This window comes from Camelus dromedarius, chromosome 16 (assembly GCF_036321535.1).
Source record: "Camelus dromedarius isolate mCamDro1 chromosome 16, mCamDro1.pat, whole genome shotgun sequence".
Classification (NCBI taxonomy): Eukaryota; Metazoa; Chordata; class Mammalia; order Artiodactyla; family Camelidae; genus Camelus; species Camelus dromedarius.
Genome location: NC_087451.1, coordinates 11,057,816 through 11,075,213, shown reverse-complemented (window position 1 = coordinate 11,075,213; position 17,398 = coordinate 11,057,816). Strand labels below are relative to the sequence as shown.

The window sequence follows — 17,398 nt, the reverse complement described above, 5'->3', positions numbered from 1 at the left end:
CTGAACAGAAGCCTCCTTGGCCTGATCTCAACCCCTAGTGGCTTCTGAGGCGAGACTCTGGGCATCCGTGTTGGCTGTGGCTTGAACCGTTTTGTCCTCCTCCTCCTGATGCAATTTCTAACTGCAGCTACCCCTGTATTTCCTCTATTGTTTCTTGACTGAAGCACAGGCCCATGCTCCATATTTTTTCCACTTTGCAGTATGAGTGGAGCAGTGTATGTTACTGCTCAGGAGCTGGGGGGTGGGAATCAGCCAAGCTCCATAGCTTTACCCCATCCCCACTCGCAATGTGACAATTAAAGCCTGAGCATAGATTTAGTTAAGCCGGCCCACTTGGATACAGTATCTGCCCTCAAAGGGCTTATAAAGCAGTCCAGGAAGACAGCAGTGTGGAGCAGAGTCTGCAGGGCAATTTGAAATCCCTACAACCTCTGAGCAGGAGACTAGGCTTCTTTCAAGATGTGGACTGCGGGTGTGACACTACCCGCTTCCAGCAGGTTTCCTAAGTTCCTACCATCGCTGGCATGAGTTTGGCTAGAACAAGAACAGCAGAGTAAGAAAGCAGACTGTGTCAAGGCTGTTTGCAGTCAGCACGCTGGGTTACGTGTGAGAGTTAACTGCCTCACTGTGGTAAGAGTTAAGGCCATGCCTAGGAAGGGCCCTGTCCGAAGCCTCCTTAGACCCTTATCCTGGAAACGTGAGGAGTGGGTGTTACCCCTGGCGATACTGCCACCTGCGTCAAGACCTCAGCTTTTCTTTCTCTTTGAACAAGACCTGGCTGGCTGTATGCGGAACCTCAATGGTGCCTCCTACAGGATGGAGGTCAGAGGTGGTGGCAGAATCTCCCTAGGACAGTGCTCACTGACCAAGTGGCAGAACTCAGATGACATTTCAGGACCTTTTGGTCGGGTTCTTGGCAGTTTGAGCCCTGAGTCCCTCACCTGGTGGAAGGAGAGTGTCCAAACCACGTGCCTGGGGTGTCTTCTAAGGTCCTGAGCTTTGTGGGCCTCAGAACCTTGGTATTGTATTTCATAGTCTTCCTTCCAAAGCGTGATGATGTAACTCAAATGATGTTCAATGGGCTCCCTCTCCTTTGCTCTTAACTTCATGAGTAGCTTCTGGGTGCCCCTGTAACTAGAGGTCATTCTGGGCTGAGTCAGGACAAAACTTGTTTCTACATGGGAATATAGTAGACAGAAACTCTACCTCTTGGGTGGTTGAGGCTTTTCTCCGTCTCTCTCCCTGGTTACTGCCAAATAAGGCCGTAACATCATGCAAAGCCCCAGACTGGCCTTTGGTGGGCTCGGCGCCCCCCTCTCAGACATAGTCACCCTGCTTTGTGTGGGAACTTGGCACAGGCCTTCACCCCTTCTCTTGTCGGCCCTCTTGCTCACCAGCACCCCCGCCCCCCAAGGAGGTTTTCTGATACCAGTTTCTTTCAAAAGCAACTCAGTTAGCTCTTTTTTCTTTCTTCACCCTTTCTTCTTCCTGCTTATGACCCTGTGAACCATCCATACCAAGATGCCAAGCAGAGTGTGGGGTCAGGAAAACCATACCATGGGACCATCGTAGGGCAAAGAGATCCAGTTACATCCTGGAGCTTGGACACGAGCCGAGACAGGGACAGGTGAATTTGTAAACTGAAGAATGAAGTCTTTAATGTGGGGTGAGACGGTAGGGCAGATGGCAGTCTGGCTGAATGTCTATTATTTGGGCCTGAGTTTCTGTGACCTCTAATTTCAGGACACACCTTTCTCATCCTAAACAAACATGGATTATTCACTGGGAAAGCATCTCTGAGCAGCGTCTGGGTCTGGCTGCCTTGTTGTGGCTGGAAGAGATGAGATAAGCCTGAGGGGAGAGAAAGGAAGCTGAGGCTGCTGGGCAGAAAAAGCTTCGGCCCAGAGGGAAAAGAAGCAGACAGACCTGGCTCCTGTCTTGTTGCTAAGAATGATTCAAGTTTGAAAATTCTAAAAATGCAGGTCCTGAAGACTTCCGTCCGGGCGCGTGGTCCTCACTCGGTGATGATCGTTGTAGCGCACGGAACACTGCCCAACGTGTGGACCTGGAGGTGGCATGGGGGAGTGTTCAGAACTGAGGTTGAATTTAGGAGACTTCAACCTCCTTCTACGAGTTATGAAACGGAGGGCAGTCTGTAACGGAGGCTCACGTGCCTCATCTGTACAAAGCAAGTTTTTTGGTGTTTTTTTTTTAACTTTAATTTTATTTTTCGGGGATGAGGTCATTAGTTCGGTTTATTTATTTATTTATTTTTCTTTGTATTATTATTTTTTAAATGGAGGTACTGGGGATCGAACCCAGGACCTTTTGCATGCTAAGCATGTGCTCTACCACTGAGCTATACCCTCCCCCACAAAGCAAGTTTTGAAGTTCCGTCAAAGGTCTGGACCAGGCTCGGCTGTTAGCAATTCACGTCTTTCTTATAAACTGTACGGCAACTGGATTCAAATTAAGTTGTATTCATTCTTCCACCAGATTCTGGGGGCCGACATCATGCAAAGCCCCAGACTGGCCTTTGGTGGGCTCGGCGCCCCCCTCTCAGACATAGTCACCCTGCTATGTGTGGGAACTTGGCACAGGCCTTCACCCCTTCTCTTGTCGACCCTCTTGCTCACCAGCACCCCCGCCCCCCAAGGAGGTTTTCTGAACCCAGTTAGAAATCCCAGAGACCTGTCATCCATCCTCTCCCTGCTAGTCCCTTCCCATCAGGTGGCCCAAGGCTATGCTTCTCTCATCCCACCAACATTAGTTTCTTTTGTACCTTAAAAAAGAAAATTAAATTGAGCAGGCATACGTTTTCCTTGTTAAAAAAAAAATTTAACAAAACAGAAAGGGAAACTCCTCTTGACATTTCCCAGCCTCCCACCTGAATTTACTAGGAAACGCAGCCCTCTGGAAGAGGGAGTGACACGGGTAAAGGTGTAGACGCGAATGAGGTCTAGAAGTTTCCAAATCCAAGCCCAAACAATTACTGTTAAGATCTCGCCTGTAGACGTGGGCCCTGACCTCTTTAAATAAAGAGCCAGACGACCCAGCTGGGCCTCGGAGACCGTTCTGGTGCTGGGAGCCAGAAGCAGCAACTCCAGGCTGGTCTGCCTTTTCCCAACCCCCTCGCTACAGGAGCTTGACTTTATGATGCTGGTGTGTCCTGCCACCTGAGATAAAAGTCAGGGAGTTCTAAGTTCAGGTAATGGGGGGTTGCATAGGAGAGAATGATTATAAAATCTGAAAAGAGGAAATGGGGAGAAGGCGCCTTTGATGCCTGGCCAACGTTCCTGATTACAAAGGCAAAATTTGTAGCAGGCAGTAAAGTTACCTGTCCAAGGCCTGGGTGAAGGTCTGTAAGTGGAATCAGAGAAGGAAGAGATTATTGCGGCAGAGCCGGGCGGGGAGGAGGGAGGCTGGGAAACAGGAGACAGTAAAGAATTGCTTGCAAAAGCACACACCCCAAGAGGAGGAGATGCCACGGATAAAGTAAGATCAGCATTAAGTTCGGGGCTCAGTTGAGCCCTGGAATGCCCTTTGTGAGGAGGTAATGAGATCACATGGCCTCCTTCATGGGAAGGAGGCGGGCTGAGAACTGGAAGAGCTTGTTCAGTGGGGTTTGGAGGGCTGAGCACAGGAGGGAAGTGACCGTGGATAATGAGCTGTCCCAGACTGCGCCTGGTGGAAGGCTGGCCTTCAGAGGCGCTGTGACCATCACCAAGGGAGAATTAGTCAGAAAGGGCTTTGTCCCTTCCAGGAATGAGGAGGGATTTTATTCTTGCGGATGCAATCATAAAAGCAACCACCATTTAATGAGCACTTACTGAGTGTCAGGCTGTGTGCTGGCGTATGTCCACTGTCTGCTGTCTTCATGATCATCAGGAGGCATTTTTGATTCCATTCTGAAGATGAGGAATTTAAGTCTCAGACAAGCTAAGTAATAACCTGCCCACGGTCACACAGGTAAATGATGGAGTCTGAATCTGAACCTTAGGTCTGTTTGGGGAGGGAAGGCAAAAATCAGAACAAATAAATTTAAGGAGAAGGACAGAGACGCAGACTACAAACTCAAGAATACGAAATACAACACACACCACTGAAGACCTGTGTCTTTATGGAGGTGTTTAAAATGCTTGTGCAAAGCCGAGTTCTCAGCCAGAGCAGCCTGGACCCTAAGAGCAAGTCCTCTTAGTTTGCCTCTCATGGCAGGGACAGGGGGTCGCATCTCCTGGCCTTTCAGGAAGATGCAATTAACCAATCCTCAAGGCCGCCAAGTTTCCAGGAGCCCTCCCCAACCACACCCTCCCCGAATCGTGCAAGCGCATGTCTCCTGGCCCTCTCCTGGCATCACTGAGGGGACAGGTGGCCTGATGCCGAAATCATGTTTGCATCTGTGTTATTAGCAGATCTTGCACCCCAAGGAGGCAGATGCATTTAGATCTGTTTTCTTCTTAGGAGCCCTCTTCCCCAGCTGACATTCCCCGGAGGTAGTGAACAGCATCCTGGTCACATGGCCTTTTCTTGGTTTCTGAGAAACTCGCACTGTGAAAGAGTCAAACGACGCAAAAGTGTCGTGAGCGTGGTTTTCACGCCACAAATAGGACTATACGAGAAATACCCACGATACTTTATTTTCTTATGATCAAATTAGATCTGACTTCAAAGTCTGTCCCACTAGGTAGATGGAATTTGTTTTCGTGGAAACTTCCCTCTCACACACCAGCCCAAACTGAAATATCTAAGGGACCCCTCTGGTACTTGTCCACACTGGTCACCACCAACACGCCCTTTGTCCAAGCTCAAGTGTTTCCTTGAAATCCATGTAGCTGCAGCATCTCTGCCAGGGCCCAGCCTCCTGGGGTCCCCCCCTTCCAGGTCATGGGCTGCAGAGTCCCACAACTTGGCACATCTCCAGGCTCCTCCTCCCACCCTCAGGATTCCAGGCACTCTGACTACCTGCCCCCTCCACCTCCAGTCTCACACTCACATTTCCTCAGTGCAGTTCAGTCTTCTTCACAAAAGTCAGGAAGATAGGTCTTCAGTAACACCTTTGGTAAATGCCCCCGAGGCAAGGAAATAGAAGGCAAGGCTCTCTTCTTGGGATGGGAGGAGGGGAAAGACAGGAACAAACTGCAAATAGCTCTCATTCTTTTTTATTCTTCCACAACAGCACAAAATAAAACTCAAATTAATACTTCAACAGATTATCCTATGATGGAAGCAATCAAAGCAGCACACCAAATTCTCTCTCTCCCCTCTCCTCTCTAATTCCTCTCCCAAAGCCACCATTATCAGGATTTTGATGTGCCTTGTGTTGTCTTTATGGGTAACTATTGGTTATCTGGTTGTAGACATTCAATATTTAATTAAAAAAAACCTATGTAGCAGGCGGTGGAGGTGGGTCACAGCCCCAGGGAGAGGGAGGTCTGCAGACAAGGAAAGTACCATGCGGAAATACAGGGTGCTAAGAGGGCCCAGAGGGGAGGCCTCTAACCCATCCTGACAGAGCAGCAAGCACCAGAAGTGCTTGGGGACTGGAAATGAGTAATTTCTGGAGCATGGGTGGCAGGGGCGTTGGCGCGTTGGCGGCAGGGGCGTTGGCGTGTTGGCGGGGGGAGGTGGGAGAAGGAGCATCAGAAGGGATGGTAAGCGGTGAGGTGAGGTGTGAAGGCCAGAGCTGGAGCAGGCAGAGCCTTTTAAGCTGTGTTTAAAAGCACAGGCTCTATTCTCAGAGCTATGAGGAGCCTTTTCAGAGCCTCAGGAGGAAGAGTGACGCGCCCACATTAGCAGTTCAGACCACCTTGGCTTCAGTATAGACAACGGGTGGGGTGAGGTGTCCCCAGCTAAGTGGTGGTTTCAGTAAATTAGCATCACAGTGATGGTGGCCTGTGTGGGAGTAGCTGTCACGGGGATGGTGGAAAGAGGACAAGTAAGAGAAACGTTGAGGAGATAGAATTGTTAAGAGTTTGGTGATGGGGGGGCGGGTGGTGGATGAAGGAGATTAGCGGGGACGAGGAAGACAACATCTGACTTGAGTGACATGTTCCCAAGGATTAAGGAGAGTGGCTCCAGTCTCTAAAACAGAGAACACTGGAGGGATAAAATGATCACTTCAATTTTGAACATCCCGAGTTTGAAGTGTTTCATTTAAGGATCTTCAGGCAGAAATGACCAGCCCCCATGTGGGGTCTGGAGCTCAAGAGCGGTCTGGACTGGACATCTGTAATTACCACCTCTGTGTGGAAACCCCAGCCTTGGGATTGGCTGAGGTCACCCAGGGGGACCGTGGAGAGTGAAAAGAGAAGAGGGCCTAGGTCATTCCTGGAAGTCACCACCATTTCAGGGCCTTGTGCTTGGGCCCGCATGCTTTAGGAATCTATAATTAGGAAGGCAGATTTTCTTGGTCGTGGATTAGGGGAAGGTATCGTGTTTTCAAAGTCAAATGGAGATTGTTTTTTGTTGGTGTTGTGTTTGTTTTGTTGTTTGTTTCTTTTGTTTTGCTTTGGTTTTTACCTTATCTTACTTCTTTCCATTTCTGCTGACCCTCTGATCTCAGCTGTGTCATCCTGGACACAATGTTGCTTAAGTGTTCAGTGCCTCAGTTTCCCCATCTTTAAAATAGAGACAGTTATATAGAGTTGTTATTAGGATAAAAAGAGTTAATACACAAAAGCACGTGAAACAATCACTGGCCCACTGTATTTACTCAACAAATGTAAATTATCACCATCATCATCATTAGCATGGACAATGGAGGATTGACTACAGTTCCTTTGGAGTTACCTGACTCCAGAGGGTGGAGTCAGACAGAACTGGGTCCTAATCTTGTGTGACCTTAATTTCTCTGAGCCTCAAGCTTCGTTCTCTTCTTTAAATGGGAATGATCACACCTACCTCGCAGTGAGATAGCATCTACATGCTCTGGCATGCCAAAGGCATTTACTAATGGTTCATTTCCTCCCTTTCCTTCTTCCAGTTGTCTGTTCAGGATCAGGGAAGTCTGGTGACTCTGACACCAAATTTTTTCCCTCCTTCTCCGCATCCTACCAAATAGCACTACAATATAGTGCACGCTGGTTCCTCCTGCAAAGGCCTGGGGGGCAGAGTGGTGGTTGAATATTTGCAAACCCTTCTCTAAAGACTACCCTTCTCCAGAGTGACTTCCCCCTTCTCCCAATTGACCCTCTGGTCAGCAAGAGGCATCTTGGAGTTATCTTGAGAAAGCTGGACCATGGGTAGGGGTAGGGGAGCAAGCAAACTGGAGACTTCTGTGGCCTGAAGGAAGGTGTCACATCTTTCGTTCTGCTGGGGGCAATGTGCCCTCCTTGTTGTGGGCCCACCGGGTGAACACATACCCCTTCAGTCCCCAAGGAGGCACTGAAGTCACTCTGCACTCCCACACGGGATTGTTGGTCCCTCTCCTCCTGTCCTCCCACAGGCCCTTGGATAAACTGGCATCATAACATCACGATACGGTGTGTTTGCACGCTTGTCTCCTGAGCTTCTTTAAGGCAAGGCGCCGATCTTACTCATAGTCAACTCCTGAATGCGTCATCCAGGGCCTGGCACCAAGAGTGCCTTCGGTGTTGGTAGAAAGACGAAATGAACTGGCAGATGGACAGACTAATGGAGCTTGTTGAGATGGGAGCTGCAGCTTTGCTGAAGTGAGAACAGCCTCCAACCTTACGCCCCAACTTTTTTCCAGGGGATTGGGGGGGGTATAAATAACCTTTCTCCCACACCAAACCTCAATCACCACCAGACTCACAGTCCTTAAATTCTGGAGCAAGAACGGAACTCCCTCCATCTCAACACCCCCTGCCCAGAGGCTTTTATTCACAAGAATACAATTCAAAGTGACATAGTGCATATTTACTGAGAACCTACTGTGTTCACGGGACTTAGTGATACAGTGAGAGGAAAGAGCCTGAAAGTGTTTTCAAAAAGTGACTGTACTTTTAACCCATCATTGACGTGATTATGTTCATAACCGTCTTCATAAATGCAAAGTTCTCTCTGGTTCCTCTGATGGTTCTTTCTGGAAGTTTTTTAGACTTCAGCAGCAGTAGAGGGGGAACTGTGGGCAGCTCCCTAGTAAGAAATCTCCTTTCTTGCCAGGACACATGGGGTTTCCACCACGTGGGAAGCCCTGGCTCATAGGATTATCCACAGCCAAATAAATCTTACCTTGTTCTCACAGTACTCTGAGAATTAGATTCAAGTGAGTGTTAGAACCACCTTAATGAGAGGAGAGTGTATAGGAGGGCAGTCTCAGCCCTTTAATGTGGGAGTCCTCTGTCCTGTGTATTGGACCCACTTCTCCCTTGTCATTGCTCAGCACCAGTCAGCCTAGAGACTCAAGGTCTTGGACTGGACCTGCCATAACCCCAGAGCAGGTGGTCTGAGCTAGCTGCATCTCCACCACATCATCCCTGCGGACAGGACGAACTCCTAGGAACTGCTGTTCAAGGCTTAACTCTTAGCTCAGCCTCATCCCAAAGTAGTCTGTTCTCCCAATCAGCATCCTGCTGAATCCCAGGAAGGGTAACGGGGGATGTTGAGAGGAGCAAGATGGCACCAAGTGAGAAGACCCAGTGGGAATCTCCATGGCAACAGCTGCCTGGGGGCATCCGAGGAGGCAGGAGGCACCAGGCACCAGGCACCAGTAGCCCCTGGGAGAGCAAGGAGGGAAGGGAAGATTCTGAAGGGACTGATACAGGCTCTCAGCCTGGGGTTTGGGGAGCAGAATTAGGAGGCTAGGGAGGCTGGGGCCAGGAGAAGAGCCCTTTGCAGCTGGCCGGTTTGGAAAAGCAAGGCTTGAGGGCTGTTGGAGTTGCTTTGCTGCAGGCTCTTCATTTAGGTCCCAGTTTTGGACCCCCCCTCACTGCTGTCTTCCCCCCACCCCGTGTATCCTTAGCTCTTACCCACCAAAATGACAGCGATGACCATTAGCTTGCTGGGAGGCCACCTAATAAGGGGGCCTGCAATGTCATAGCACCAGGAGACCTGCCAGGTACCTGCCTGCAGCGGTGGGGAAGTGCTCGGCTCTCACAGCTCACGCCTTCTGCTCCCTAGCGCCTCCCTCACCAGTCTCTCCCCTTCTCTCTGCAGTCCCACCCCCTGTACCTGTGCAACGCCAGCGATGACGACAACCTGGAGCCTGGATTCATCAGCATCGTCAAGCTGGAGAGTCCCCAGCGGGCCCCCCGCCCCTGCCTGTCACTGGCCAGCAAGGTAGATTCACACTTGATCCCTACACACTCTGAACTTCACCCAGCTCTGGGCTGTGAGGCCCCTGTGCTCTTTGTCTGCTTGTTTCCTGAGAGTGATGTGCCCAATTCAGGTTTTCCTAACCTGTGCCTGGGCTGAGAGGCGTGGCAGTTCAGGCCTCTGTCCTTTTCCCGCCAACCACCTGCCTGCAGAACATTCTGGCTGTCATCTAGCATATGCACCCCCCCAACCCCTCCCATCACCTGGCATTTCCTACACCCCTTCCCCTGCCCAGCATCAGAGCAAAGAGGGGATTGGTTAGAGAACTTTTCCATCTTTCAGAAATATTTATCGAGCCACACAAGAATAGCAGAAACAGAAGCCCTTGCCCCTAAAAAGTTTACACTCTTCCTCCGAGATTGCAAACTGCTGGCCCCACATTTCTATAGGACACCATTAGCCGGAGCTGACAGCAGCTGCCACCTTTCCGCAGCCGTGGGCTCCCCACTGGCCTGCTACCTCATAGATGCTGGAATCCCTGCTTCAACATTACTGTTTTCTGTGTTTATAACCTGCCAGGTGGGACATGGGATAGATACTTTTGACATAGTAGTTCTCATTTACTTTTCACAACAATCGGGAAAACTAGACATTATTATTCTCTATTTGACATATAAGACAAGTGAAGATCAGAAAATTTAAGGAACTTGCCAGGGTGAAGGGGCTGGAAGCTAGGAAGGGGCGGAGCTGAGATCTGAACCGCGCCTTGTCCAGTTCTCAAACCTGGGCTGTTGGTCTCTGCTCTGTTGCCTCCCATTCTGGCTGGGAAAACTGAACATAGCTGAAAAGGTGCTCATGGTGACCTAAGCCAGAGTGTAGCTAGATGGTGGCTGGCACCGTCAGACAGACTTGGGAGAGGGGTCCTGCCCCAGGGGTGGTGAAAGAGGAGGGTGACTGTCCCTACCTGTGCCCAGACCCCACCAGGGACTTCCTGATCTTCTCAAGGGCTGTTTCCTGAGCCGCGAGTCTCAAGGAAGCAGCCTGGATTCTTCCCTGATCCCACAGTGGGCAGGGATGTGGACAGGACTCTGAAATGTGGTGCCCACAGGTAGGTGAAGATATTCTGCCAGCCTGGCCATGCTGATGCAGAAGGGGGCTGCAGGGGAGGTGGGAAACAGGGGCCAGGACACATCTGAGGAACAGAGAATGTGGTGTCTCTGCCAGAGTGTGAGGTCCTTAACAGTGGCAGAATTTCGTGAGGCGGAAGCTACCCTGCTTCTGGCTAGTTCATTTCCCTTGCTTTACAGAATAGGGGCAAATGTCATTCATTTATTCATGAGCGCTAGGTGTGAGGCAATGTGGGTGAGAGGAGGCAGGGGAGGGAGATGAGATGGATGGGGGAAGAAGAGTTCAGGGGAGCCCTGCTGTTCTTCTGAAGCACGTGTGTGGGAACACTCGGCAGCCAGTAAGGAAGGGTCTGCATAGAAGGTTTCCTTCCTGTCGCTAGAGGACCACGCTCCCGTGGGAGAAATGAGCCACTTGCCCAGACACTGGGCAACAGGGAACACGTGGTCAGTGCTCTTTCAAGTACTGAATTCATCTTTGGGGGCTTTGTTTCCAACACTGTAAAAGGGGACTTTTATTTCCTACCCCAGTGATCCTCGTGAGGATGGAAATAATGTATGTCAGGTCCATATAGTGCCTGGGCTAACTCAAACAGAAACGGGAACCGGCAATGGGGCCGAAGATGCACCCTGGCTGCTGCCCATGACCTCTCTTCTTCCTGCAGTCGCCGCCCGGGCTCCTCCCCGGCCACAGCCTTTGCCCCCATCTCTCTGGGGGTGTGGCTCCCACCACAAGCTTCCCTTAGGTCTCTCATCCTTCTACTTGACCAAGTCAGACCTACCCGGGATCCCCTGGCCCAGAGGAGGTCTGGGAAGGCAGTAATGTGGATCTCCGAGCTACTTTTTATATTTCAGACGTCCCACTGGCTTAACTAAAATATTCTTTTTTTTTTTTTTTTTTGCTCTTGGTGGGAATTCTATTAGTTCAGTATGTTAATACAAGTTACCTCATTAAAAAAAATGAGTTGTGTGTAATAAATGTAGTTAGTTTGGTAAAACATATTTAAAAAATTTGGCTCACAGGAAGCATAGAGGAAAGATGGGTCTTTGGTGAGGAAATTGGAAACCACTGGCCTCAGTCAGCTCTGCTCTGGCACAACGATTAGGCTCAGTGGTGCTGTCACCATCTGCAGAGCTGGACTTTAGAGCCAGACAGCCCCGGGCCTGGAGCCTGGCGTCCGCACTGCCCCTCAGTGTGACCTGGACACTTCAGCTCACCCCTCTGAGCCTCTGTCTCCTCATCTGTGAAAGAGGAACGGAGGGGCTGACATCACACAGAAGTTATGAGGATTAAGGAGACTGCACAGATGTGCCCCGTGCCGAGCACACAGCAGTCACTCAATAAACGATGGCAAGTGTCACTATTGTCATCATTGGCTCTGTCATCCCATGCTTTCCGTTAGCAAGGTTGGTCTGTTTCATTCATAGTTATCTCTCTTGATCTCTTGAAGCCCTCCCCATAGTTTTTCTGGACTCTTTCATTCTTGTCAGCACCACCACCTCCCTCCCTCCATCCAGTCACCCGACTGGCCTCTGTTTCTTTAGCAGCAACTCCATACGCAGCCATCCTTATGATTACACAGGCCCTCCTCATCGCATGCCTGGACTGGAGCAGGGGCCTTTTGCCTGGTAGAAGGAGCTCTGGAGGCCAAAATATGGGTACAAGCCCCGCCTCTCTTACTGTAGAGACCACTCCCTGGTACCCAGGTACTCAGAAGGCTGAAGTCCTGAGTGGGCATTCTGCCTCCACTGCTTATCAGCTGTGTGACCTTGGACAAGTTGTTTGGTCTCTCTGAGCCTTGGTTTCCTCAGTTCAAAAGTGGGGCTGATGACCATCTTATAAGAGCTGTTGTGAGGCGTAAATGAAACCAGGTACACAAAGCCCAGTAATTGCTGATATAATAATAACTAATACTTAAAGGCACTATGCTAAGGCTTTACATGGATTACCTTATATAGTCCTCAAAATAACCCTATGACATAGGTCCTACAGAAAGGAAAACAGAGGCACAGAGCAGTTATGTGACTTGCCCCAAATCTCACACTGTTAGTTGATAGCAGATTTAGGACTCAAACCTCAGCAGTCTGGGCAAAGTGGGTCTCAATAAAGGTCGTATCTCTTCTACTTCTTCCTACCCTTGCTTTTAAGCCTAGATGAATCTCTACCACGAGATTATGCGTCATTCTGGAGGGCCTGGCCTTCCCTGGCTTGGTGCCCTGGGCACCGTGGGTGCTCGGTCCACCTTTGATGAGAAGGAGATACGCAGTGACTGTCACTGGGTCTGGAGAGGAAAAAATCTAAGGCCTGGGGAAATGCAGAGAGTGTAGCGTAGAAGTCCTGGAACACGTTGGCTTCCATTGCTAAAGGCCATGGGCAACCTGCTTGCCGCTCTTAGAAGGCTGGCTGACTCTTTGCAGCTCCCCAAGAGGTCTCCAGGGTGTCTTTCTAAAGCCCATTCTTCCTGTCTGGAGGGCTTGCCCTTTCTGTCTGTCTTCCAGAGTCTAATCCCCGAGGAAGTACTTCCTTTTCTCCCTCCCACTTGCTTGGGTGCAGGTGGGCTGCAGCGCAGTGCAGACAGCCCCAGTGTGGGCTGCCACCTGGCCCCAAGTCTTGCTCTTCGATTCCTAGAACCCTGGACACAGGCACCCATTGCCTGAAAGTCCTGTTTGTTTCCCCTGTTGGCCAACCCTCTCTCTTTGATCACTTTTACAACTTTGTAATTATGGGCTGTAATGGGCTGGGGTGTTTGAACGTCAGGGTAATTACTTTCCACTGTTTCTACCCCAATCCTTCAAAGCGAGAGGGGTGGGGAAGTAAGAAAATCTCCAGAGAAGGAAGTCTGTGCCCGTCCCTCCTGCCCTTTCAGGGCCGGCTGGTCCAGGGTCTCAGTCTGGGGATGAGAAACGTGGGGCCCTGGTAGCACTGAGGATCTAGGAGTCTCAGTTCTGTGACTCCTGGGGTGACCTCCCCACCCGTTGCGAAGTCCCGGACCGTGGGATTAGCAGTAGGAGGCCGCCTTCTCTCCCCTGGGGCTGCTCCCGTACCCTGGTTTGGAGGGCACTGAAGATTGGAGAGCTGCTTTTGCCTGGGGTCCCCGAGGCAGGGTAGACTTCCTGGGAGAAGGTGGGCTGAAGGAGGATGAAGGCTGTGACCCCTCGGTTTCTTCAGCTGTTCCATCCTGGAGTCCTGTGAATTTCCAGTCAATTAGCCTGTGGAGCGGGGCCCGGGCTGGGCCTGGGCGCTGGTAGAGGGAAGGAGGGAGGGAAGGGGGCAGTTACCCTCCTGACCAAAGCAGGCCCCACTTGCCTGTAGGCTGCCTGTTCTGAGGGGCCCCCCAGCCCCTGCTGCCGCCTGGGGAGTGGGGATCAGGGAGCGGAGAAGGAGCCGCTCCCCTGGCCTGCTGGCGGGAGACCTGTCCCGACAGGATCCCGGGGAAGGGAAGCGAGCTCACAGCGCTCCAAGTGTGAGTAAGCCCGGCGGCTCCGCCTCCAGCCTCCTGGCCTTGCAGAAGGATTAACTCCTTCAGGGCCTGCAGGAAGGCCTTAAGGACTCAGCAGGCCCCCAGGCACTGAAGGCCCCAGCCCGAAGCCATGACATGGTGAGCCTTTGCCCAAGGGAGGAAGGCTAGAGAGGATGTTCAGGGAGGGAGAACTGGCACTGAGGCCGCAGCAAGGTCTGTCTGTTGGTCCTTTGCCCTTGTGCCTCCACCGCACCCTCAGCCCTTATCTTCATTCTCTTTCCCCACACCCAGAGGCCTAGATTCCTGCTTTTTGTTCTCTTTCTGGCTTGGCTCTCTGCTCTGCCTGGTCATAGCCTGGGAGAGCACGCGTGTGCGCATGTGCACAGTTCCGACCTTGTAGGAATGGCCTCTCAGGACCCTTCCTCCCTGCACCACCCCCCACCGCCCCCGTCTCTACTGCCACCCCCAGCGAGGGGGTGAGGGGTAAAGCACTGGACAGGGACTCCATGAAGTCCTTGAATTGGAGCCGGGGAAAGAGGTGGCAAACTAGCGTATGGCAGGGAGCGGGCCCTGAGATGGACTGAGCCTGGGGCTGCCATAGATGCCTTGGGTGGGAGCAGCGTCCCAGGCTCTTGGAAACTTGCCCGAGGCTGGGGGGTGGGGTGGGGTGGGGTGCTCTGCAGGCTCCTCTCGTCAGGCAGGGCTGGACCCTGGAAAGCCCAGCTCTGCTCTGAAGGAGCACCCCACCTCTCTGCTGTCCCCCGTCCCTCTCTGTGCTGGGGACCAGTCACCCCCTGGCAAGTACTGGTCACTCCCTACTCTGTTCTCGCACTCAGTGAAGATAGACTGGTGGATCCCTGAGGGCAGGGCCTGTGTCTGATTTGTGCTTAGGCCTAGAGCCTAGCCCACTGCCTGGCACCAGCTAAACCCTATTAACAGTTTGTTCCATTTCAAAGGGAAGGACTGAATTTTGTCCTTGAAGGCAGTGGACCTGTGTGAGCTCAGGGCAGGGCAGGGGGTCCTAATCCCACTGACCCCTTGCACGTGTTATATATGTGAGTATGCAGAGGTGCGGTGTGTGCAAAGTCCTAGAAAGGGACGTGTGAGCAGGGTAGGCCAGGGCATGGGTGGGCCATGTCCTTCTCTGACCCCTGCTGTGTGTCTCTGCAGGCCCGGATGGCAGGCGAGCGAGGAGCCAGCGCCGTTCTCTTTGACATCACGGAGGATCGGGCTGCTGCTGAGCAGGTACCCGGGGACGTGGGGTGTTTGAGGAGGGGGCTGAATGGAGGAAGAGAAAGTTACCGGGGAAGGAGAAGTCAAGGCACAGCCACCGTTGTGGGCACTCTTCCTCCTGCAGCTGCAGCAGCCCCTGGGGCTGACATGGCCAGTGGTACTGATCTGGGGTAATGATGCCGAGAAGCTGATGGAGTTTGTGTACAAGAACCGAAAGGCCCACGTGAGGATTGAGCTGAAGGAGCCGCCGACCTGGGTAAGCACTCCAGATCTCAGGCCCCAGCCCGAGCACCTGCTCTCACCCTGGCTTTGTCCTGCGGCGGCTCCCACCAAAAGCCTTGGAACTAAAGAGATCTTAAAACCCTCTAGTCCAACTCTATCCACCAGCTGTACGCTCTAGGCAGGTTTCTTCCCTTCTCTGGGCCTCATCTGCAGAATGAACAGATTGGATCAGCTGAGATCTAAAGTTGTTTTCAGCATTGTGGTTTCATGGCATACAGTAACAGAGCCAGAATGCAACCGTGGTCCCTGGGCCCCCTGACACCTGGCTGGTGTTTCTCTGTGAACTAGGAAACTCACCCAGCTGCTCACTGGGCAGCTCCCACCTTGCAGAGGGGTCCTTTCCCCCTTTCCCCAAGCACACAGTCTTGAGACTGTACCTCTCACGGCTGACATCTAGAGGACCCTCCCCTGCGAGTGTCCATGGGCAGAGAGGGACCACCTAAGCCCAGCTGTAGCTTCCTCCCCTCTGCTGGAAGACTCAAGGGGCCCTTCATTCTCAGTGTCTCCTGGGCTCCTGCAGTTCTCCCAGATTGGCCCCACTCCTTTCAGAAGTATGACCCTTTCCCTCTTTGCTTGCTCCCCCAGCCAGATTATGACGTGTGGATCCTCCTGACGGTGGTGGGTACCATCTTCGTGGTCATCCTGGCCTCCGTGCTGCGCATCCGGTGCCGCCCCCGCCACAGCAGGCCGGTGAGCAGGGTGGGCATGTGCGTGTGTGTGAGGGGGTGGGGAGCAGGAAAGGAAAAGTGAGAAAAGAAGCTGCCCTTATGCCCATGAAACAGTTTACACCTAAATAGCCCAACAAATGACTGTTGATTTCCAGCAGCCTCTTCCATAGAATGAATGCTCATCTGTTCATTCATTCAACAGAGCGAGCTCCTGTCACGTGCCAGGTGCTGTCCCAGGTACTAGGGGTAAAGCAGTGAGCAAAAAGACAGACCCCTCCCTTGAAGAGCTTTCAGCCTAGTGGAGACAGACAATAACAAAACAAAGAAGTAAAATATATAGTATTTTAGGAGGTGGTATGTGCCAGGGAGAAAAATAAGATAGAAAAAGGGAGGGAATGCAAAGGGCACAGGGGTAGTTTTCAGAAGCAAGGCCAGGGAAGGCCTCATTGAGAGGATGCCATTACAGGAGAGACCCTAAATGGGTGAGGGGGTGATCTGGGCAGATACCTAGGGAGAAAGTGACAGAGAACACAGTTAGTGCCAAGACCCTGAGGCAGAAGTGTGCCAGCTATGTCTGAGGAGCTGCAAGAAGGCCCCGAGGCTGGAGTCAAGAGAGTAAGAGGGCAGAGTAGGAGGCGAGGACAGAGAGTTCATAGGGGCCCAGTTGTACTGGGCTGTTTCAGCCACGGTCAGGACTTCATTTTTCACTCTGGGTGAAATGGGAGCCACTGGACAGTTTCAAGCAGAAAGAGAGCCATGATCTGACTTAAGATTTAACTGATTTAAGATTTAACACGGCTGTGATGAGACAGATTACAGGGAGGCCAGGCTGGAAGCAGAGAAACCAGCCCAGAGGCTACTCTACAAGAGTCCAGGTGACAGTGGTGGTAGCTTGGATTATGGAGGAAGCGAAAGAAGTGGTGAGATTAGTTAGATGCTCGGTGTACTTTGAAGGCAAAGCCAGCAGGTTTTCTAAGGGATTGATCATGGAGTGTGAGGAGAGTCAAGAATGGCACCAAGATTTCTGGGCTGAGCAACTAAAAGGACAGATTGCCACTTGCTGGGATGCGGATGACAGGGGAGGACTTGTGTGTGGTTAGGGGTGGTTCGTGGGATTAGGAGTCAGAACCTGTTAAGTTCGATGTGCCTATGAGATTTCCAACCTGAGATGTCAAGCAGGCAGCTGGATAAAAAGTCACGTTTATGGGTCATCGAGAGAAGGAAAATGTAATGTTATGAGTGGAGGGATGGGGTGGGAGGGCATGGCCTGTGTGGCAGAGCCATGTATGAACGCCGAGGATACAGACTCCCAGGGGTGGTCAGATGGTCATGTGATCTAAATGGGTGATGGGGAACCGAGTGCAAGCTGGAGTTGGGGGTGAGGAAAGAGGACCCCTCGCCTCATTCCGACTCC

At 51.8% G+C, this 17,398-nt stretch overlaps 1 protein-coding gene across 1 annotated transcript in view; it reads left to right on the top strand.

Moving 5' to 3' along the window:
- The window catches only part of RNF43 (ring finger protein 43), a 58,990-nt gene that overhangs the window by 34,847 nt on the left and 6,745 nt on the right, over nt 1–17,398 (top strand). Inside the window, exons 2-5 of the mRNA XM_010990402.3 lie at nt 9,118–9,240; nt 14,972–15,046; nt 15,159–15,290; nt 15,902–16,006. Coding sequence (XP_010988704.2) covers nt 9,118–9,240; nt 14,972–15,046; nt 15,159–15,290; nt 15,902–16,006 — 435 coding nt within the window. The remainder of the gene's footprint in view (nt 1–9,117; nt 9,241–14,971; nt 15,047–15,158; nt 15,291–15,901; nt 16,007–17,398) is intronic.